Source organism: Chiloscyllium plagiosum, unplaced genomic scaffold (genome assembly GCF_037043375.1).
Source record: "Chiloscyllium plagiosum isolate Xiang-an unplaced genomic scaffold, Cpla_swu_hap1 HiC_scaffold_11, whole genome shotgun sequence".
NCBI classification, from domain to species: Eukaryota; Metazoa; Chordata; class Chondrichthyes; order Orectolobiformes; family Hemiscylliidae; genus Chiloscyllium; species Chiloscyllium plagiosum.
Genome location: NW_028270149.1, coordinates 68,918,876 through 68,942,018, shown reverse-complemented (window position 1 = coordinate 68,942,018; position 23,143 = coordinate 68,918,876). Strand labels below are relative to the sequence as shown.

General features: G+C 42.9%; 1 protein-coding gene and 1 long non-coding RNA gene across 2 annotated transcripts in view; one reads left to right on the top strand and one right to left on the bottom strand.

Moving 5' to 3' along the window:
* The window catches only part of LOC122557479 (uncharacterized), a 79,498-nt gene extending 62,194 nt beyond the window's left edge, over nucleotides 1–17,304 (bottom strand). Inside the window, exon 1 of the long non-coding RNA XR_015758676.1 lies at nucleotides 16,268–17,304. This is a non-coding gene — a long non-coding RNA (uncharacterized LOC122557479). The remainder of the gene's footprint in view (nucleotides 1–16,267) is intronic.
* Nucleotides 17,305–17,670: 366 nt separating this feature from the next.
* The window catches only part of pcdh19 (protocadherin 19), a 114,258-nt gene continuing 108,785 nt past the window's right edge, over nucleotides 17,671–23,143 (top strand). The window contains exon 1 of the mRNA XM_043704492.2: nucleotides 17,671–20,447. Within this exon, the coding sequence (XP_043560427.1) occupies nucleotides 17,982–20,447 (2,466 nt within the window). The 5' untranslated portion in view covers nucleotides 17,671–17,981. The remainder of the gene's footprint in view (nucleotides 20,448–23,143) is intronic.

Genomic DNA, 23,143 nt, shown 5'->3' with positions numbered 1-23,143 from the left:
TACAGTGGCTCAAGAAGGCAATTCAGTTCCACTATTAGAATCCCTACAGTGTGGAAGCAAGCCATTTGGCACATGGAGTCCATACTGACCCTCCAAAGAACATCCCATCCCTCCACCCTAACTCTGTGTCACTGCATTTGCCATGTCTAATCCATCTAGCCTGCACATCTCAAGGGCAAATAGTGAGATGCAATAAATGTTGGCTTTACTAGTGATGCTGACATCTTGTGAAAGACTAAATGAAATGCAGTATCTCTTTTCATAAAGCAGATTTTCTGGCTTTACTGAACAGACTAAATAGGTCAAAATAGATACCTTGGCATGCAATCGAATAGGAGACAGAATCAGATAATTGCATGGGTACATGATTCAAACATCAAATAGCTGCCTAATTTATGCATGATTTGGTACTTTGAAAATCAATGTTAATAGAGTACATCAAGCTGTAAGATAATATACTCCTAATAAATATTGATATTCTCTTGGCTATATTATTATATAAGAACTGTTGCTGGGAATCTAGAACAAATCTTACAATATCCTCTTCCACAAGGGTGGCATGATGGCTCAGTGGCTATCACTGCTGTCTCACAACACAAGGAGCCTGGGTTCAATCCCAGCCTGGGATGACTGTCTGTGTGGAGTCTGCAAGTTCTCCATGTGTCTGCAAGGGTTTCCTCCCACAGTCAAAAGATGTGCAAGGTAGGTGGATTAGCTAATTTGCCCATAGTTTCCAGGGATGTGCAGGTGGATTAGCCATGGGAAATGCAGGGATAGGGTAGGGGTCTGGATGGGATGCACTTTGGAGAGTTGGTGTGGACTTGATGGGCTGATTGGCCTGCTTCCACACCGTAGGTAGTTTATGATTCTATAACCCTCCCCACCCACTCCCAGCTGCTAAACCTATGTTGGTGATGATTTTCTGTGCGAGCAGTACAGATTGGTATTCAGAGGTAGTGTAAGTACCAATGTAATGCTTGGACACCATATCCAGAAGGATCACACAGCAATAGGCAAAGCACCACTGTTAATTTCCACAAACACAGAAAATACCAGAAGTATGCAACTGGCTTGTCTGACAGGTACAAACCCTTTCACTAAACCAAGTATTGAACAAAGGAAAATAGAGGAAAGAAAAATCACCAGTATATATATGTTGAATTAATCATATTTCAAAGAGCTGACTAAAGGATATATCACAGTTTTTGTTTTGTTTTGAACATTAAGCAAAGAGATGGAAATGGCTGGATAACCAACTTCATCTCCACATAATGGGTAATTAAGGCCATCAAGAGGCATGGAAAATGTACACACATATACAGACATGAAGACGTGTGAAGTTGAGAATGGCTGGAAAAGGAAATAGTGGAGATAACTATGTCCGAACATTCAGAAGGCACAATCAGATCAGAAGATTACCAAGCAACTCAAAAAATATTGCTAAAATTAATATTGAAATTTTGTGTTAGCAAAATGAAACCTCACTGGTGGAAAACTTAATTAATTAAATCAAATGTCTGGCCATATATGTCCCTTATCCTTGGAGGCATAATGGGTTTGAATGAAGAGCATTCCTTGTCAAAACTTAATAATTCCCAAGATGAAGTTCAAAACCAAACTTTAGGATTTTGGAGGAAACTCTACCTACAGACACACCTCAATCATATCTTTAATTTACCAATAATCCTGAGACCTGGTCTGATTAATTCATAAAAATTATACATTTATGTGGAAGGCAGCTTCATTGTTGTTTTGTTCACAGTTGAACATATCAATTTGCACTCCCAATTACATTTTGCTATACTTCATTAGTTGGCTTTGCAGGGTAGTCATTATTGTTTTTTTTCATGTATTCCTCTTCTGACAGCACTTTATTTATTTTATCAAAATTAACTGGCATGCAGTATCAAGTGATTTAGTGGGGAAGAAAGTTATTTTGAGTTACTTGAATATTGAAAGTGACCAAGAAAGTTTGGTGCAAAATGTTGGAACATCTTGATTCCATCCATCACTATTCCTGTAACCTCACATTAACCCATTCATATGTACTTGAGTGTATCAGAGGAGATGTGATTTCATAAGATCAGCTGTCATAATGCTGTGTCATTGGTTCAAGATGAATTCGAAATGACAACAGAAGCAATTTGCATTTACATAGCACTTGAAATGCATTAAAACATCCCATGCATTAGCAAATAACTTTTGGTACCGAACCACATAAGTGATCATAAGACCTTGAACCCAAACTTGAAAAGGGGAAAAAATATTAGAAATGTCTTAAAGGAGGAAAGAGAGGCTGAGAGAGCTTTTGAGAGAGATTTCCAGTGTTTAAGGATTCATCATTAGCAAATTTGTCAGTAGTTGATAGAGGGATTAAAATTGGAATGTGAAATAGATTCCTTAAATGAATAAAACCTTGGGAGATTATCGGGCTGGAGGTTAAGTGCAGCAGCAGTGTTGAAGGGTGAGAGATAGACAGACAGTGGCAGAATTTAATTGTCAACCATGTTAGAATTTGCAGACAGATTAAAAAGAAATTGTGCATCAGGGTCAACATAGACATTGTAAAGACAACATCCTTTTTTTGCAGTTTTTCTTGCAGACGGAAATGAGTAAAAGATTGTAATAGAATCATAGTGACACAGCTATACAGCATGGAAACAGACCCTTTGGACCAACTCATCCTTGCTGACCAGAATTTCCTAAACTAATCCAGTCCCATTTGCCAGCATTTGGCCCATATCACTCTAAACCCTTCCTATTCATATACCCATCCAGATGCCTTTTAAATGTAATTGTACCAGCCTCCACCACTTCCTCTGGCAGCTCATTCCATATACACACCCCTCACTATGTGGAAAACTTGCCCCTTTGGTCTCTTTAAAATTTTTCTCTTCTCACCTTAAACCTATGGCTTCTAGTTTTGGACTCCGCTACCCTGGGAAAAGATCTTTGCTATTCACCCTATCTATTGTAAAGATCAAGAATTCTTGCACTTTTTAAAAACTGTCTGACACTCATTGTAAGTACTGTTTACAATGCTGCTTGATCAAGCAGTGGGGGAATTCTAGTAGCAAACGAGTTGAAGCCAGGAAGTGTGAACGAATGGAGTAACTGATTATTCTCAGAAATTATGACTAATTGTTGAAGAAAGTGCCTTCTGCCTGGTAATAACTATGTGATGGGCTCCCAGGTAGTTGAACAATTTGTGAGTATGAATGTTTGGGCAAGAACTATTGGATCATTGAAAAAAGAGCTGCCCTTTACTCTGCAGTTGAAAAAAAACCTCAAGCCTGAAGAAAATCAGACTATTTCCCCTCTTCATTAGCTGTAGGCTATTACACTTAACAAAAATGCCAGAGATTATTGAATGTGAATGCATCACCCTGAGTGCTTGGAGAAGAAAAACAGAGAAACTGCAAGTTCTGACAAACCAAAAAGATCATCTCAGAGAACCCTGTAGACAGGGACAATTGAAGTCCCCTCTCAGCCTTTCCCTCCACCCATGACACTCAAGTTTTTTTTATGTCTGACTGTTTGTCTCTGTGTATGTGTGTATAAGGGGAGTTTTATAAGGAGGTGTTAGAGTTTTAATTAGTGGAGCATTATGTCGATAATTCATAATTGTTTGCCTGTAGCCAGAATCCATTTATTTATTTGCAATAAATAATAATTCTTGATATGTACAGACACCTGGTTTGTGCCTTCTGTCAACCTGGGTCTAAAAGACAGATAAATTGGGGAAGTCTGCAAGCCTTTTGATAAAATCTTTAACTTTTGTGATGACACTGGGAAAAGTGGGATGTGATTTCAAGTGCACTAGCCCAGTGATCTGTAGCAATATAATTCATGACTTTGATAAGAACAGTTTCAGAATTGTCCTAGGGGTTAGAAATACAACTTGGTGGGGTGGGAGGAATTCAAATATGGAATCCCAAGGAAGATAAGTGAGAGTTTAAAAGGTGGTGGAACATTCATAGACTTTAGCAAGGAAAGGAGCTTCAGAGTGGAGCAGCAGTTTGTAAGGACAGAGAGATGAAATATTGTTTGAGAAGAGAGATGATTAAGCAAATTTGAAGGGGGAGAAAATATTATGAGTTGAGAAAATTATTAATAATATTGGCTAACATAGGAACAGGCAAAGGAATTTGGGTAATCAGCAGTTCAGTGGGAACAAAATCGAGGAGGCAGGAGGAGTGTCTCTTGAATAAAGTGAGCTCAAAGGTGCAATAAGGGGTAATAGGAGAAAAACCAAAGAAGGCTGTGATTTCAGACCTACGGTAGCAAAGATCTTTAGAGGAAGTTTGTTCTTGCTGGCTAGAGAAGGGTGGAAAACAACGGAAGCCATTGATTGGATTGTCTTAATCCTTCTGCCAAAGTAGTTCAGGGCAGCTCACATTTATTGCTGAGGGTGAGAGTGAAAACACTATTTGGTTGAGGTTATGATTAGGAAGACAGTTTGTGGTGAAGAGAACCATATATTTATTTTCCTCAATTATCTTTGAATAGTGGGCAGCATTACCAATGCAGAGTAGGACTGATAATGCCCATTTCTGCCAGTTTCGCCATCTCTGTTCTAATGATGCAATCTACCACACAGCACATCATTTCCTTTCTCTTCAATATAGGATTCATTGTGGGCAACAGGGTCCTCAATTATGTATTTCCCATTTGTGGCACTTCACCTCTCACCTCTTGCCCTCCCTCCATAAGCTGTGGTAGAGTTCCTCTTGTCCTCACCTTCCCTGAACACAGTTTTCAAGAGATCAAACTCTATTTCCAGCTCATCCAATGTGATGCCATCACCAAACATACATTCCTCACTCCTCTCCTTTCAGGATTCTGAAGGAATTGTTCCTTGGTCTAACACCTTATTGTGTTGTACGCTGTGATGAAAAAGGGAAGGATGGATAACTGAGTCCTGTGCTGCCATCATCTCTCACTTTCATTGCAGACAGCTTCCTAAATGTCCTCTCCTTTGAGATAGATTGATGCCAAATTAAGAGATGACTGCTTTGTTCCTCAGTTAAGACTGTCCTTTAAATTTTGGATTTGTTAGTTCTGGGTTTTGAATTCCCTGCCTGAGGTTCAGCCCCCATCACGGTGAGTTTTTACACAAACAAAACAAGACGAATCCAATGCCCTGTGGCTCAGTCTCCTGGCAGTCCAAGGGTCTCTCAGTGAATCAAGGAAGACCCAGATTAGATGCCAAATTCTACTGGGTGAGTTACTGAGAGCAGGAGAAACATGTATGAGTTTCATTAAAATAGGAGACAAAATCAATTGACATAATATTGCATTTAAATTTCATGCAAGTGAGAATTTATGGCAAGAGCCTGACATGCAACCACCTGCACAATTCTCGATATCCAACTACCATTTTGCCTACTACAGTGGACATAAAAACATTCAAGCAGAAATAGGGAATTCTGCTATAGACTATCTACCTCAACAAACTATTGTTATACTACCTCCATATCCCTTGATGTAATTTGTACACCTTACTTAGTGACTATGCTTGCACAGCCCTCTGGGGAACCAAATTCCAAAGATTCACCAACTTCACGATGAAGAGGCTCCTTCTCATCTCAGTCCTTAATGGCTTGCCTGTTATTCAGAGACTGATTTCTAAGGTGCAGACAGGAGAATCATTATTCTGTTCATCCCTTTGAGAATTTTGCAAGTTTCTTTGAGATCGCTCTCATTCTTCCAAACTAGAGACAGAGTCCCTGTCTCATCAGGTTTTCCTCACAGGACATTCCCAGAATCAGCCAGTAAACATTCACTGCATTCCCTCTGTACCAAGTCTTTCTTTCCTTCGGCACATGGTCCAGAAATGCACACAATATTCCAGATGCAGTCTCATCAATGTTCTGTAGAGTTTTCTATTGTCATTCTATTGTCAAATGAGATTTCTTTGCTTGTGTATTCACATCCTCTTGCAATAAAACCTAATATACTACTTTTCTTCTGGATTGCTTGTAGCACTGTGGTTTGTTTTTAACCTATTTTTCTGATCAGCCTGTTCAGATATGTTAATATACATTGGAGCAGCTGGGACTTGAATCCAGGCCTCTTGGCCCAGGGGTAGGGACACTCCCATTATGCCACAAGAACAACCTTCACCTATTAGTAGCATTCAATGACTTGTGAACAATGATATCTTTGTCCCTTTAGACATCAATTCTCTCCTATCTCTCACTATTCAAAAAATACTCCGCTCATTCACTTCTTTTACCAGAGTGGACAATCTCACCCTTGTCCATGTTATATTCCATCTGCAATGGTTTTGTCCACACACTCAGCCTGGCTAAATCCCCTTCAAGCTTCTTTGCGTCCTCCTAGCAAATTCACAATTCCAACTAATTTTGTGTCATATGCAAATTTGTGTATATTATACTTGCTCCCACATACAAGTCACTGAAAACTTGGCATCCAAGCACTGATACCTTTTGTACCAGCCTACCAACCCAAGAACAGAGTCATAAAGTAATACAGCATGGAAACAGACCCTTCAGCAAACCTGTCCATGCTGACCAGATATCCTAAGCAGATTTAGTCCCATTTGCCAGCATTTGACCTTCCTATTCAGAAACTCATCCAGATGCCTTTTAAATGTTGTAATTGTACAAGCCTCCATCACTTCCTCTGGCAGTTCATTCCATACATGCAAAACTCTGCATGAAGAAAGTTGCCCTTCGTTCCCCTCTGACCTTAAACCTTCACCCTCTAGTTTTGGATTCACCTACATTGGGAAAAATACCTTGGCTATTCACCCAATCCATGCTTCTCATGATTTTACAAATCCCTCAACCTCCAACACTCTAGAGAAAATAGCCCTAGCCTTACCCTATATTTCAAACCCTCCAATCTTGGCAACATTCTTTTCTGAACCCTTTGAAGTTTCACAACATATTTCCTATAGCAGGGAGACTAGAATTTAAGGCAGTAATCTAAAAAAAAGCATAATCCTGTCTTGTATAGCTGCAATATGCCTTCCCAACTCCTAAACTAATGCATGACTAATAAAGGTGAGCGTGCCAAATGCCTTCTCACCACCCTGTCCACCTGTGAATCCACTTTCAAGGAACTGTGCACCTGCACCCCGAGGTTTCTTTATACAGCAATACTTCCAAGAACCTTATTAATTAACTTGCATAAGTCCTGCCCTAGTTTGCCTTACCAAAATGCAACACCACACAGTTATTTAAATTAAACTCCATCCTTGGCCCATTTGGCCCATCTGGTCAAGGTCCCATTGTACTGTAAGGTAGCCTTCACCATTGTCCACTACACCACCAATTTTGGTGTCATCTGTAAAAGTGCTAACCATACCTCCTATATTCACGACCGAATCATTTTGCAGTGGACCCAGCACCAAGCATTGCTGTAGACCACTGGTTACAGGCTTCTAGTCCAAAAAACAACCCTCCACCACCACCCTGCCTCCTACCTTCAAACCAATTCTGTATCCAATTTGCTGTCTCTCCCTGGATTCCTTGTGATCTAACCTTACCAAACAATTTACCATGTGGAGGGAATCAGTTTAGCTCAGTTGTCTGGGTTGTTAGTTTATAGAGCAGTGTGATGCCAACAGCGTGGGTTCAACTCCCACCACCGGTTTGAGGTTACCATGAAGGATTCTGCTTCTCAACATCATCCCTCGCTTGAGGACTGGTGGCCCTCCGGTTAAATTACCACCAGTCTCTTCTCTCAAATGAGATTAGCCCCTATGATCTGGTAATACTATGGTGACAACAGTAACACCATGTGGAATCTTGTCAAAAAACTTGCTAAAGTCCATATGTTCCCTCTTGAGAGAAGGGCAAGGCTGTTTAGGTGTAAGGAATGCTGGATGACTCGAGAAATTGAGGCCTTAGTCAAGAAAAAGAAGGAGGCGTATGTTTTATACACACAGCTAAGATTGATTCTAGCCTCAGGCAACAGTCTGTGTGGAGTTTTCATGTTCTACCCATGACTGGGTGGGTTTCCTCCGGGTTATCCGCTTTGCTTTCACATTCAAAAGATGTGCAGGGTAGGTGGATTGACCACGCTAAATTGTTTATAATTTCCATGTATGTGTAGGCAAGGTGATTTAGTCATGGGAAATACAGGGTTATAGGGATCAGGTAGGGAGGTGGGCTGGGTGGAAGGCTCTTTGGAGGATCGGTACCAACTGAGTGGGCCAAATGGCTTGCTTCTACAGTGTAGGAATTCTATGCTTCTTTGAGTGAATCCCTCAAAGAGTTTAAGGGCAGTATACTCAAGAGGAAAATCATGATGGCAAAAAGCGGCTTGAGATTCTATGGCAAGGAGAATCCAAAGAAATTCTACAATTACATTAAAAGCAAAAGAGTAACTAAGGAGAGGATATGACCCCTGAAATGTAAACAAGGCTATGTGTTGAAACACAGGAGATGAGTGAGGTACTAAACAAGTATTTTTCATTCCTATTTACTGCAGAGAAGGACATGGAAGCTAGAAAACTTGGGAAAATACATAAGCGATATCCTGAAAAGTGTCCACATTGCCGAAGAGGAGATGCTGAATGCCTCGAAATGCCTAAAGGTGGATAAATCCACAGGACCTGATCAGGTGAACTTTGAGGGAAGCAAGGAAACAGATTGTTGGACTTCTTGCCAAAATATTTGTATCATGATAGCCATGGGTGAGGTGCTGGAAGTTGGCTTGTGGGGTGCCATTATTTAAGAAAGGTGGTAAAGAAAATCCAGAGAATTATAGAATGGTGACCTGATGTCAGTGGTGAGTAAGTTGTTGGAGGGGATTCTGAGGGACAGGATACACATCCATTTACAAAGCATGGACTGATTAGGGATAGTTAACGTGGCTTTGTGAGTGGAAACTCATGTCTCACTGACAGAACCTTTTGATGAAGACAAAGTACTTGCTGTCAATATGGATTTCAGCAAGGCATGTGAAAAGCTCTCACATGGTAAATTGGTTAGCAAGGTTAGATCACATCAAATCTGGGACACCAAACTATTTGGATACAAAATTGTCTTGAAACTAGGATACAGAGGGTGGAGGTGAGGGTTGTTTTTCAGACTGGAGGCATGTGTTCAGTGGTGTGTGGCAAGGATTGATGCTGAATCCATTGCTTTTCATCATTTATGATCCATTATTTCTACTCTCTGCTTTCTGCCTATTGACAAATGTTCAATCCATGCTTGTTTAATTATCCTAACCCCAGGCACTTACATTTTGTTTACTTAACCCCTTTGTGGGACTTCATCAAAAACCGTTTAAAAATCCAAAAATCCTGGTGCACAACCACTGGATCCCCCTTATCAAATCTGTTGGTAACATCTTCAAAAAAACTCTATCAGGTTTGTCAACACGCGGCTTCTCCTCCATAAAATCATGTTGCAACTGTTCAATCAATTATTTTCTAAATATCTAGTAATCACATCCTTTTTAATAGATTCTAGTAATGACTCTTCTACTGACATGAGGCTAATGGATTTGCAGTTCCCTGGTTCCTCTCCCTCCCTTGCAAAATGGCAGGGTTACCTTTGCAATCTTCCAATTTGCATACTCCACACAACCCATCCCATTTCTCTCACCAAAAATACTGTCTGGGCTCCTGAATATTTCCATCATATGTTGTTTGGATTTCCAGTAATGTGTTTTGCGATTCAGATCTAGCAATGGATGGTTAAACCAATTGTCTGGCAAAAACATTCTAATCTGCATTCCTTACACTTGAGTGCAAAGGTAAGTTATACCTGGGCAACGACTAGAATGATAGTGTGTAATCACTTTAATAGGATAAGGAAGATGAAAGATGCTGCAGAAAATGTGATTTATTGTTGCATATTGTCATGATGAATCATAGGCTAAAGGCTAGATAGTTGGGAATTTGAAAATGCATTGTGAAGAGGCTTGAAGAAAAGTTTTGTTTTAAATCAAGGATGTTCACCGAGAGAAAAAAAAATGATAGGGAGAGGTAAGGGGATATAGATGAAGAACAATATAAGGAAATGATTGGTGATTTCCTTACAAATGGGACTTACACTGACAGTAACAATTCAGCATGGGGAAACAAGGTCAAGAGGCTGCTCATGAATATGGTTAAAAGTATTTATATGAGAGAAGGATTCTGATTTTTAAAAATTGCAATACAGCACAGTGGCACAGTGGTTAGCACTGCTGCCTCACAGTGCCAGAGACCCGCGTTCAATTCCCACCTCAGGTGACTGACTGTGTGGAGTTTGCACATTCTCCCCGTGTCTGTGTGGGTTTCCTCCGGGTGCTCCGGTTTCCTCCCACAGTCCAAATATGTGCAGGTTAGGTGAATTGGCCAAGCTAAATTGCCCGTAGTGTTAGGTGAAGAGGTTAATGTAGGAGAGTGGGTTGCGCTTCAGCAGGTCGGGGTGTGGACTTGTTGGGCCGAAGGACCTGTTCCCACACTGTAACTAATCTAATCTAACTGTTTCTGTCAAAGAGAAGCTCATTGCATCATGAATCTTTCAAGATAGATTTTGCTAAGCGATCAAAAAGGATAAGACATAGGAGCAGAAGTAAGGCCATTTCGGTCCATCGAGTCCACTCCGCCATTCAATCATGGCTGATGGGCATTTCAACTCCACTTACCCGCATTCTCCCCGTAGCCCTTAATTCCTTGTGACATCAAGAATTTATCAATTTCTGCCTTGAAGACATTTAGCGTCCCAGCCTCCACTGCACTCTGTGGCAATGAATTCCACAGGCCCACCACTCTCTGGCTGAAGAAATGTCTCCGCATTTCTGTTCTGAATTTACCCCCTCTAATTCTAAGACTGTGTCCACGAGTCCTAGTCTCCTCGCCTAACGGAAACAATTTCCTAGCGTCCACCCTCTCCAAGCCATGTATTATCTTGTAAGTTTCTATTGGATCTCCCCTTAATCTTCTAAACTCCAACGAATACAATCCCAGGATCCTCAGCCATTCCTCATATGTTAGACCTACCATTCCAGGGATCATCGGTGTGAATCTCCGCTGGACACGCTCCAGTGCCAGTATGTCCTTCCTGAGGTGTGGGGACCAAGACTGGACACAGTACTCCAAATGGGGCCTAACCAGAGCTTTATAAAGTCTCAGTAGCACAACAGTGCTTTTATATTCCAACCCACTTGATATAATTGACAACATTGCATTCGCTTTCTTAATCACGAACTCAACCCGCATGTTTACCTTTAGAGAATCCTCAACTAGCACTCCCAGATCCCTCTGTACTTTGGCTTTACGAATTTTCTCACCGTTTAGAAAGTAGTCCTGCACATCAGTTGGTATAAATATGATAGCAAGCCACAAGTAACATAAGAAGCTCCACTTCAATTATTACCCAAATGAAATACACATAGAGCTGAGGAACATGTTTACTTTCACCTTTCTCCTTGTATGAGCAGTCTTCTCCTCTACCACTTTGGTCACCCTCTCATTGAACCCACAGGTAGGAAGAATAGCTCTTTTGAAAACAAAAAGTGCTGGAGATCACAACCGGTCTAGCAACATCCATGGAGAGAAAGCAAGCTAATGTTTCGAGTTTAGATGACTCTTCAAAAGGTTAGAAATATCATAGTATATTACAACACATGAAGAGGCTGTTTAGACAGTCAAGTGTTTCTGTTAGTTTACTCCTCAAGTCATCGATTTAAATCTAATTCCTTTGCTCACTCCCTGCACTCCTTAACTTTTTAATTTTAAGCAACCATTTCAATTATTTATGAAATAATATCTAACCTCTTTTTTAACTATGGTTGTGGCTCAGAAACCTGCATATAATTATCTTCTCAATATGGATTATTTTTCTAATGTCTCCCTTGATTCTTTTTGTGATTATTTTAAATTTGTGACCTCTTGTTAACATCTCACCCACCATTAGGAACAACCTAATGGTAATTACCCAGCCATAACTCACTGTGAACAATTAGTCACTATTTTTACTCTGAGCACAACTTCCCATTTAACAATGAACTGCAGCCTGATAAGAGCTTTCACTTCTGCAGATTTTGCACCATTAGCCAAGTTTGATACTAACTAAACTTTCTGTGTGAAGGGACATGACACAGATAGAAGGAACAGATCAGATTGAAACATTTGGGAGTAGCCTGGGCTCTTTACTTTAATGACATACGAGCCAGCACTATGGCTCACTTTGACCACAATTTACATTTCTTGCAATTTTTCACAAGCAAAAGTTGATATTAGCTGGACTACTGAAACACATAAGTTACAAATGTGCTAGAAGAGATTGGACATTTGAACATGAATTGTTGATAAATACAGAAGGAATCTGTGATGTCTTTGGTAAGGGTGGATGATGCAAATTTTCCATATGCTACAGTTCTAAAGGAAAGATATCTAGGGGCCTTTGTAATGAAGGAATTCAAGTAGGAATGTAAGACCAGAGGCAGGCCATTTAGCCTTGAGCCTTTTCTACTATTCAACATTCAATCTGTGATGTGATGCCATATACCAGCTTTGCCCCATATCCTTTTATTCCTTTGAAATATTTTTGTTTCCCAATCTCACATGTGAAATAGAAAATGAACAAAATATTACAGAAGGAACACTCCTTCAGGTAGGCAGAGAACGGAACAGGGGAATGTGTTTATTGGTATGATCAGAATGTGTATTGGGGATATTATAAAAGGTGTTCAAGCAAATCCACTAAATGTTTTTAGGTTGGATGGTAATAGTTAAGATAGCATGGTAGGATAAAAGATAAACATAGAAAGGAAACATTGTTAGGACTGTGAAAGGAGTCAGATGAGATGAATGGAGTCACAAAAGAAGACTTACAAACAAGGGCTTACAAGTAAGGCAATATCTCAGATGACAAGAAAGGACAGTTCAAATGTTTTTGTGGGGAAATTGAAATCATCAGGTTAGCCATGAGACAAATTTAAAATTAGGCGAAGGGATGGTGGCCTTTTCAGGAAGTGTTGTGGAAAGAAGTATAAGTAAGTTTGAAAGATAGTGAACTTGTAATATATGCCTACAGATTTTGACAGAAATGAAGAATGGGACAAGTCCAGGGAAGAATTACCAAGAAGATTTAATGAAATTGGAAGTACAATCAATTATATTTTCCAAATTTGAATGCGAGCAGGAAACAGCTTCAAAACAGTCATCAACAAAACAGAGGATTGATCAAGGAGGAGATGTGAGCATGATTAGAACAAAAGATGTTCCACATCTCATACAAAAGGTCAGGCATAGCTGGAACCATACAGGCTTCTATAATAACATTCTAACTGGAGAAAGTTAGCAAAATTAAAAGGATGGCTGTTGAGGCTAAGAACAAACATGGAAAAGCAGAGTGGAGTGTGATAGAAGAGACTAGTTAGGCTATTGGATTAGACTGAAACTTGAGGAGAGAGAATTGTAAAGTAATTGTATACCCAAGTGAAAAAGAAACAATTTAGTTCCAAAAAATTTTAAATCATCAAAAGACCAGAGAGCTTTAGACGAGTCAATGGATATAAGGAGAAAATGAAAAAAGGAGATAATACAAAGGAGAAACTCATTGAAAGAAACAATTTACCAGGATCATCCTGTTGCTACACTTTGACATGGAAATAGAAATGGTATCAGGAATACTGAAATTGGAGACAGTAAAGGTCAATCTCCTAATCAGATGATAGATCAATTAAAGCTGTTGCTCAGTTTAACCTCACTTTCATGGCATCAGCATTCATTATGATGCTATATGTCAAGTGACTGTGCAACTCTTGTGTTGACATGGAATTAGTAAAAGAGCTTGGTTGATGCATATCAAGAATAAGAATGCCAAAGTGTATTTAATTAGCACCAATAGATTACAAAAGAGTGGCACCAACACCATAATTAAAATAAGACTAATAGATCATAATAGAAAAGCAGGGATAACCTACAAATGGATAAAGCAAAACAGAAACACTCTAGTTAATGGCTGTCAATCAGGCATTGCTTATTAAGACATTTTAACACAAAATAACATGTTTAATCATTTAGATAATAATGTGGCATAATTTATTTAAATTGTTGCAAAACATTTAATGCTTGATTCAAACTGCAATAGTCAATTTAGGAGACTATGCCCAGGTTGAATTCAAACTTTTCTCCAAAAAATTCGCATGCTAATTAAAAGCCCATTTGTACAGTAAAAGTTAAGCTTTCATACATTTTTCATGACTCATGAAAATTAAATCAGATGAATATTCATGTTTGTACAATGTTGTTATCGCATACAGAGTTAAAACTGTCATAAAACTGCCTGCAGCACTGTGGAAAAAAATTGAGAGTTTAGATTTGTGCACTGGATTTTCAAGGGTTTTAAGATTATGCAGTGTAAGGATACTGCAGTTTTCATGTGCCATTCTAACCACTTACGCACTTGAAACGTTATCCAAAAAAAGACTTCCTCTCTCTATTTAATCTTCCAACAGTGGATGACACTAAAGTATTCTCCAGTATTTTTAAGGTCACCATAATATTCTGTAACTTTTTTTTTGCTAAATCCCTGTCTTAACATAAATGTAAAATAAAGTGTCAGTGCTCTCCATGAAAGTTCAATATGTTAATATGTGCTTCAGCAAGCCTGAAGACAAGAAATCAACTTTCATTTTTTTCTTAACACTTAATATCCAGTCAGCCTTCCCAAATCAGACAAAATGACAGGAATGTGATTTCATATTCCCAAAGAGCAACTTAGTTAAAAACTTAGGTAAAAATAATGACTGCAGATGCTGGAAACCAGATTCTGGATTAGTGGTGCTGGAAGAGCACAGCAGTTCAGGCAGCATCCGAGGAGCAGTAAAATCGACGTTTCGGGCAAAAGCCCTTCATCAGGAATAAAGGCAGACCTATTTCGCCTTGCCATTCGTCAACAAATCTAACACGCAAGGCTTTCTGCAGAACATAATTCAAAGCAACTACACTATTTAAATGAGGATATCTGACAATTAAGCCCATTGTTAGGATCCACCAGCACCTTAATTGCAAGTGAAAACAATGATTATATTGGCATGCGAGGCATACCATTATCATTGTACCACATACTGTGTCTTTAATCTCACTGCAGTGTAAAACAGGGGATGAACGGAAACACCACTAAATCTAGAATAGTCTGTGCAATTGCTATGTACAGAAGCCATCTGCGTAAAGAAAAATCCATGTCACTTGGTAAATATTGATTTGAAAGTGAGAAGCCAACCATCGACTCAATGGACAGCTGGGTGATCAGCTGCACTTGTCCCCTCAATCGGGTCCAGGGATTCCATTTAATTTTCCCCACTGTGTGGCGCTAGTGAGGTTCATTTCCTCCCACCCCCCACGATGTTCCTAGTAGCTTAAGACGTCAGTCAACCAATACAGGAGTTTTAGATTAATTGAGTATATTCCTCATTCCGCACGGGTTGACACTGCAGTCAAAAAGATCAAACGAATCTGATTGCACAAACACATGACCAAAGAGTCAACACCATCGAGACACCCCTTTGCCCCCGCAAAAAAATCTTAATGTTGAAACCAGGGGACAAAGCTTCCTCGGCGTTCACAGACGGAACGAGAGCTCCTAAATATCATTGTGCCAAGATTGGAAGAACGCGCGCGTTTACTTTTCCAGCCCTGATTGCACATCGCGGAGATTTGACTTCATCACATTTCCTGTAAAGAAAAACGGTTCTGCCTGTTCAATATCATTCACACTGTACAGCAAGTGCCGACTCAGTACACAAACTGTTAACACCAGCAGCCCTCCCCACACTTTCCCTATCACATAGCGCTCTGCAGTCTGATAGTCTAGGGCGAGTGTCTCAGTTTACATCAGTGCGTTTGGTTTGTTTGACTAACTCGATCGGATTTTTTTTGCATTGGCATTCGAGATACCTTCATTAAAATCCCTACAAATTTATTAACACTGATATCTTATTTAAGTGTGTGTGCGTGCGTTGGCGGTGCTGCTACGCCTGAAGGGATGTAGCTTATTCACCCCCAAAAAGGTTGGCGAATGATCAAAGGTGTTTGAGGGGCTGGCACGCAGCAGGGATCCTGTCCTTTTAATAAAATACTCTTCGTTTCGATCCACCCAGTGGTTTTGCAGTCATTGAAGTAATGCAATCGGGCTTTTGGATCTGAATTTGCTATTATTTAGCTGAGAAAGACAGCTTTGCATAGATATCCTATTTAGTTTCCCCCGGGGTAATATGATTCGGCTGACGCATTGTTGTCTATCGTTGAATGATTTAATATGAGGACCCATTACACCGTTGATCATTTTACCTGAATCGCTCCCTCCATTTCAATTCACCTGGGGCAGTTTTAATGGCACGGAATCCCATTCAGACTATATTCTGGTACTCAATCAAACAGAACAGGCGCCACTTCAGTTGTATTGATCACACAGTTCCGACAGAGGCGACCACATAATATCATCAAAGAACTCCATCCATGGTGTTTTCAATTTAAATAAACTCATTGAGCTTTGTGCAAAAACAACGAAACCTTGCCGGTTCATTTCGGTTGCAACTCGGGTGCAAAGTCAACCACTGGCCAGGATTTTAATGAAATGGAACTGTGCCATTTCTGTCGGCAGATCCGAAATGCGGCTCTTTTGGTTACTTTAAAACAAAATGCTGTCTGCAAGGAACGGATTTTTCCCAAGAGAAGCGGCAAACTGATTACCTCCACTCACATTCGAAAACAAAATATCAATGTCGAAATAAAATTTCCCTTCCTCATCTCCCGCCCCTCTTCAAAAAAGTAACCTTTGTTCATGTAACAGGAAATGTGTTCTCGTCTAATGTACTTAGGTTAGGAAGAGATCTGCCTTCAATCTCTCCGATGTCCAAAAAATGCAATTTTTGCAGCAAAGGAGATGACTATACGACGCAAATAGGTACCGCCTCTGCTCTGTTGTAATTACGGTATTTAAACACAATAACAATTATGCTGCTGCACATTGATTCCTCAAATTACATCCGCGTTAATCCTCCACTTCTCACCCATCTAATAGAACTGTTCAAAAAGAAGTCTCTTCGAAAGGACACTGCGTTTGCTTTCTTGTCAAAAGTAAAAAAACAAAACAAAAACGGAATCGCTTTGAAACCGCCGTTTGGAAAATGAACGAAACAATTGTGTTCAATTTGGAAGCTGTGTACAACTTGATTTATTTTACACACGCGCGCTGTCACACACGCACACAAGACTCCTACATACACACACTCCAACTCCCACACTTCGCATTTTGCACAAGCTCCACCTCTCATGTGAGGATCTGAGGAGTGGTGGCTCATCTCTTGGGCTCCTGGAAGTGTTCAAAAGAACTTGTCAATTTGCTGCTGTCGATCAATGCCGGCAGTTGGCTGCGATTGGCTGCAGTTGCGTGCCCGGTCCCGGGACTCCGCCGTGCCAAGCCGAGTCGCCGCGGCTCAGTCGCTACTTTGCAATGGCAGCGGCGCTGAGAGCAGAGCTGCGGCAAGCCCCCAGTCCCACCTCCTGCTCCACACCGTTCCAGATGCGCCAATGTGTCTCCTGTCCACTGTGAACTCCTCTCAGAAAGGCAGCGGGGGGGGGGGGGGCGCAGGCTGAGATCGCCAACTGAAATTAACCCTCCTGCTGCAACGTCTTGAGGAAGGGGGTGGGGGGAAGAGTTCGACATGGTTGGTCGCTGAAGTGAGTGCTGTTGCAAGAAGGGACAGCGGAGGTTTCCGAGGGTGCATTGCAACGGTGGCAACTCGAAATCCCATCTCTTTTTGAAAGGGGAGGGATATTTTCAAGGTGAACTCAAAAGTGTTTGCGTGTCTTATTTATATTTTTCGTCCCTCCCTCTTTTTTTTTGCATCTCCGTTCGGTTTTGGCGAGAGGACCAAGTGTGAGGACCCAGAGAGGGAGAGACAGAGAGAGAGGGGGAGCCTTCGCATGATGACTGGGAGCTGTGGGCAGTGAAATCCAGGGCATTTTATTATTTTTTTATCAACAGGTTCCCTGAGCGGGGATGGGTTGGTTGCTAGCGCCGCTGTTCGCCCTGCTCCTGTGGGCTCGGGCTGCCGCCGCCGTGGTCAACCTGAAATACTCGATCGTGGAGGAGGAGAGAGCGGGCACGGTGATCGGCAACATCGCCAAGGACGCCGGCTTGTCCACCTGGGAGCAGACGGTGCCCCTGTTCCGCGTCCTCTCCAACTCGGCGCCTCACCTGGTGGAGATCAACCCGCTGACCGGCTTGCTGGTGACCAAGCAGAAGATCGACCGCGACCTGCTGTGCCGCCAGAGCGCCAAGTGCCTCATTTCGCTGGAGGAGATGGTCAACTCCATGGAGATCTACGTGATCAAGGTGGAGATCGTGGACCTGAACGACAACTCGCCGAGCTTCCCCGCCGAGAGGATCGACCTGGAGATCTCGGAGACGGCGAGCCCGGGCACCCGCATCCCGCTGGAGAGCGCCTACGACCCGGACGCCGGCCAGTACGGGGTGCAGAGCTACCGGCTCAGCCCGAGCGAGCTGTTCGCGCTGGAGATCAAGAGCCGCGGGGACGGCTCCCGCTTCGCCGAGCTGGTGGTGGAGAAGCCGCTGGACCGCGAGCGGCAGTCCCGGTACAGCCTGCAGCTGAGCGCGGTGGACGGCGGCGAGCCGCCGCGGGTGGGCAGCACCCAGCTCAACATCCGAGTGATCGACTCGAACGACAACTACCCGCGCTTCGAGAGGGCCGCCTACACGGTCAGCGTGCTGGAGAACGCGCCGCTCGGCTCCCTGGTCACCGAGCTGAAGGCGTCCGACCCGGACGAGGGCAGCAACGGCCAGGTCGTCTACTCGTTCAACAGCTACGTGCCCGAGCGGACCCGCCAGCTCTTCGCGCTCGAGCCCCGCACCGGCGCGCTCACCGTCCGCGGCGACATCGACTACGAGGAGGGCACCGTCTACGAGATCGACGTTCAGGCGAAGGACCTGGGGCCGAACTCCATCCCGGCTCACTGCAAGGTCACCGTGCACGTGGTGGACGTGAACGACAACGTGCCGGTGATCAGCCTCTTCTCGGTCAACAGCGGCACGGTGGAGGTCAGCGAGGCCGCGCCGCCCGGCTACGTGATCGGCCTGGTGCGGGTGTCCGACCGCGACTCCGGGCCCAACGGCCGCGTCCGCTGCCAGCTGCTGGGCGAGCCGCCGTTCCGCCTACAGGAGTACGAGAGCTTCTACACGGTGCTGGTGGACGGCCGCCTGGACCGGGAGCGGCGGGACCTCTACAACCTGACGGTGCTGGCCAAGGACAGCGGCTCGCCCTCGCTGCAGTCCTCGCGCTCGTTCGGCGTCAGGGTGAGCGACGAGAACGACAACCCGCCGGTGTTCGCGCAGCCCGTCTACCAGGTGATGGTGCAGGAGAACAACACGCCCGGCTCCCACCTGCTCTCGGTGTCCGCCCGCGACCCCGACCTCGGCTCCAACGGCACCGTCTCCTACCAGGTCGCCCCGTCCCAGGTCAAGGACATGCCGGTCTTCACCTACGTCTCCATCAACCCGACCTCGGGCGACGTCTACGCCCTGCGCTCCTTCAACCACGAGCAGACCCGCTCCTTCGAGTTCCAGGTGCTGGCCCGGGACGGCGGGGCGCCTCCGCTGCAGAGCAACGCCACGGTCCGCGTGCTGGTGCTCGACGTCAACGACAACGTGCCGCTCATCTCGGCGCCGCCGCTGGTCAACGGCACCGCGGAGCTCTACATCCCGCGCGGGGTGCCCGCCGGCTACCTGGTCACCGTGCTCAGGGCGGACGACTACGACGACGGCGACAACGGCCGCCTGAGCTACGAGATCGCGGAGGGGGCGCGCGGGCACTTCCACGTGGGCGCGGCCAACGGCGAGATCCGCACGAGCCGCCGCTTCGCCGAGGGCGCCGACACCACCTACGAGCTGGTGGTGGTCGCCCAGGACCACGGCAAGCCCGCGCTCTCCTCCACCGCCCTGATCGTGGTGTACCTGTCGCCCGCCCTGGACGCCCAGGAGTCCGGCGGCTCCCTCAACCTCTCGCTGATCTTCATCATCGCCCTGGGCTCCATCGCCGCCATCCTCTTCGTCACCATGATCTTCGTGGCGGTCAAGTGCAAGCGGGACAACAAGGAGATCAGGACCTACAACTGCAGGGTGGCCGAGTACTCCTACGGGCAGCAGAAGAAGCCCAAGAAGAAGGGCAAGATCAGCAAGAACGACATCCGCCTGGTGCCCAGGGACATGGAGGAGACCGACAAGATGAACGTGGTCAGCTGCTCCTCCCTCACCTCCTCCCTCAACTACTTCGACTACCACCAGCAGACTTTGCCCCTGGGGTGCCGCAGGTCGGAGGCCACCTTCCTGAACGTGGAGAACCAGAACTCGAGGAACGCCGCCGGGAACCACGTGTATCACACCTTCACCAGCACCCAGAGCTCCCAGCAACAGCCAGATCTCATCATCAACGGCATGCCACTTCCAGAGGTGAGTGCCCACCACCCACTCATGCTCCTAGAGAGGCTAGGAGGTCAGAGATGGCACCAGCCTCCCCCTTACCAATTCAGTGGTGACACCAGTTGGACCACTGTATCTTCTGCCTGTCATGAAGCAAAAAGAAAGTGGCTGAGACTCTTAGCAGGCCTGGCAGCATCCATGGAGAGAGAAAAAGCAAAAGTTGACGTTTCAAATTCAATGTGACTCTCACTTCCATTTGGCTTGACCCTGAAACGTTAACCCTCTGCACAAGTGCTGCCAGATCTGCTGACTCTCTCCAGCACTTACTGATTTTAATTCAGATTTCCAGCATCCGCAGAACTTTGCTCTTTTTATTTGTGATCACCTGAAACTTGAACTAGAGTTGGTGAGAAACACAGTTTCACGAAAAAAAATGTTACTGACAGCCTAGAGTTGGTGGGATATGTAATTTCACCAAAAAAAGTTACTGACAGACAGCCTAGATTTGTTGAGAAATGTAGTTCCACAAAAAAGTTAATAGCCAAGGCCAGAGTTAGTGGGAAATGTAGTTTTGCAAAGAAAAAACATTATTGGCAGCCTGGAGTTGGTGGGAAATGTAATTTCACAAAAAGTTACCAACAGAGAGCTTAGAGTTGGTGAGAAATGTAGTTTCACAAAAAAAGTTACTAACGGAGAGCCTAGAGTTAGTGAGAAGTGTAGTTTCTCAAAAACTATCAGTTGAACTACTTTTCAACAATTTAGTACATTTACAAAATTATTTATGGCATGATTAGCCAACAAGTGGCTGCTGGTGAATCTGATTCAGCAAACCTACTGAATTCAGTGATCTGGAATGCACTGTTTGAAAGGCAGCAAGATGCAGGATGTGATTCAAAACATTCAAAACAAAAGAGGAAATGGCAGAGCAATGGGAAATAATTGGTTTAATTGGATTGCTCTAAAAAGAACTGCCACGGCATGATAGGCTGAATGGCCTTCTGTCATGCATCCTTTCTAGGCTTTTAGATGAGTACATAATTCATATTTTTGCAACTCATTTCACTTAATTGCACTGCGGTTCTGAGTCAGAAAGCTTTACAGGCAAAGATAATCAACTGCATTGTAATACTTTGCAACCACCTATTCATTTTTGTCGTGGGTTTGGAAGTGATTTTATTTGCTCCATTTAATATTTTCAGAAGTCAATGAAACAATGGGCATGATGAGTTGATGATGCAAAACTTTTAATTATCGCTGAAAAAAGATACGTTTTGTCAAAGTGTCTTTTCTTAGCAATATTCAAGTTCAATATGACCAAACAACACGACAGCCCATGAAATAATTACACTGCCTGTCAAAATGTAGGTGTTATGGGCTTGAGGAAGGGCATGCGGGTTAGAAAACTTGGGGCACTTTGGGTGTTTCAAGCCACTGGCTTAAACGTAGTTGTATTTTACACTTGTTAGCTGTTCATTTTGAGTTGTGAGTGGATACAAATTGGAGGTTGGTATTTAATAAGTGTTTAATCATGGATCATAAATATTGCAAGGAATAGACGAAATGAATTAAATGTGATAAAGGCATTTTTCTGAAAAAAAACATAGAAAATGAGACAGTTTGAAATGGGTTCAGGTGAAGGTAAGCATCTTGTTACTGCAATAAGAGAGCATTGAAAGTTACTGAAAACAAGGACAGATTGATTTTCCTTATCTCCAGTCTGAAAAGAAAAAATAGAAAGCAAGAGTTGAGCTGCTTAAGTCATTATGACCTTTCAAAAAGTTAAAATGAAGCAAAGGAAAATCCAGGAACATGAAAGCAGAAATAAAGATATTCGGATAAGTAGATCTGGAGACATAAAACAAATATGATATCTAATGAAAATGAAGAGAAATATTAGTAACAAGACATTTCAAATATTTTGGCAAAATGCATCATATGTTTTTATTAAAAAAAAGAAGCAATGATTTTTTTTTTCCTGAGTTAGCAACAGTCCTTACTGGCAGTGTAACTTGAAGTTTTGAACACAATATTTTTCCTGGGCTTACAATGTAGTTTCAACTCCTGTTGAAATAATAGACGACTGCATATTGTAATACAAATTGTGGTAACATCATTCAGAAAGGAGGATGTGATTGACATTGTCCCTTAAATGGTCAAACTGGTGCATACTGACAGTCTAAATGCATCGTCTTCGTTTCCATGCTGCATAAATTGCTGAAACATAGTCACAATTAGCCAAAGTGCTGAATTGCCTGAAGAAGCCTTTATTCTAGAGGGAAACTGTTTGTGATGTTTAGAAGGTAGTGGGTAATTTTCCCCTCTGAAAACATGTTCCAAATTGGATCCCAGTTTTCACTTTGCCTAATTGTTCTCTTTTACCTTGAACACAGAGACAGATCGAATCAGTCATATGTGTCAGTTAAATAATTGATGAAAAAGTTGGATTGTTCACTGGGATTTTCTGAATGTAATGAATATGATCTGTGCAAAAGCCAGAGTTAACTCGTAGTATCGACTGCCTAATTTTTAAAAAGGGGGAATTAAAATAAGATTTTGACGGTAATTATTAGAAAAGAGAATGAACTACATTCATAGATCAGTAAAATGTACTTAATTAATGTACTCTAATGAACGGACTGAGGTTTAAAGCTACAGTCATTCTCAGAAGGTTACGCTGCACAACCAGGGTCTTACATTCAGCAAGAGGAGTACTCCAAATTGCATTT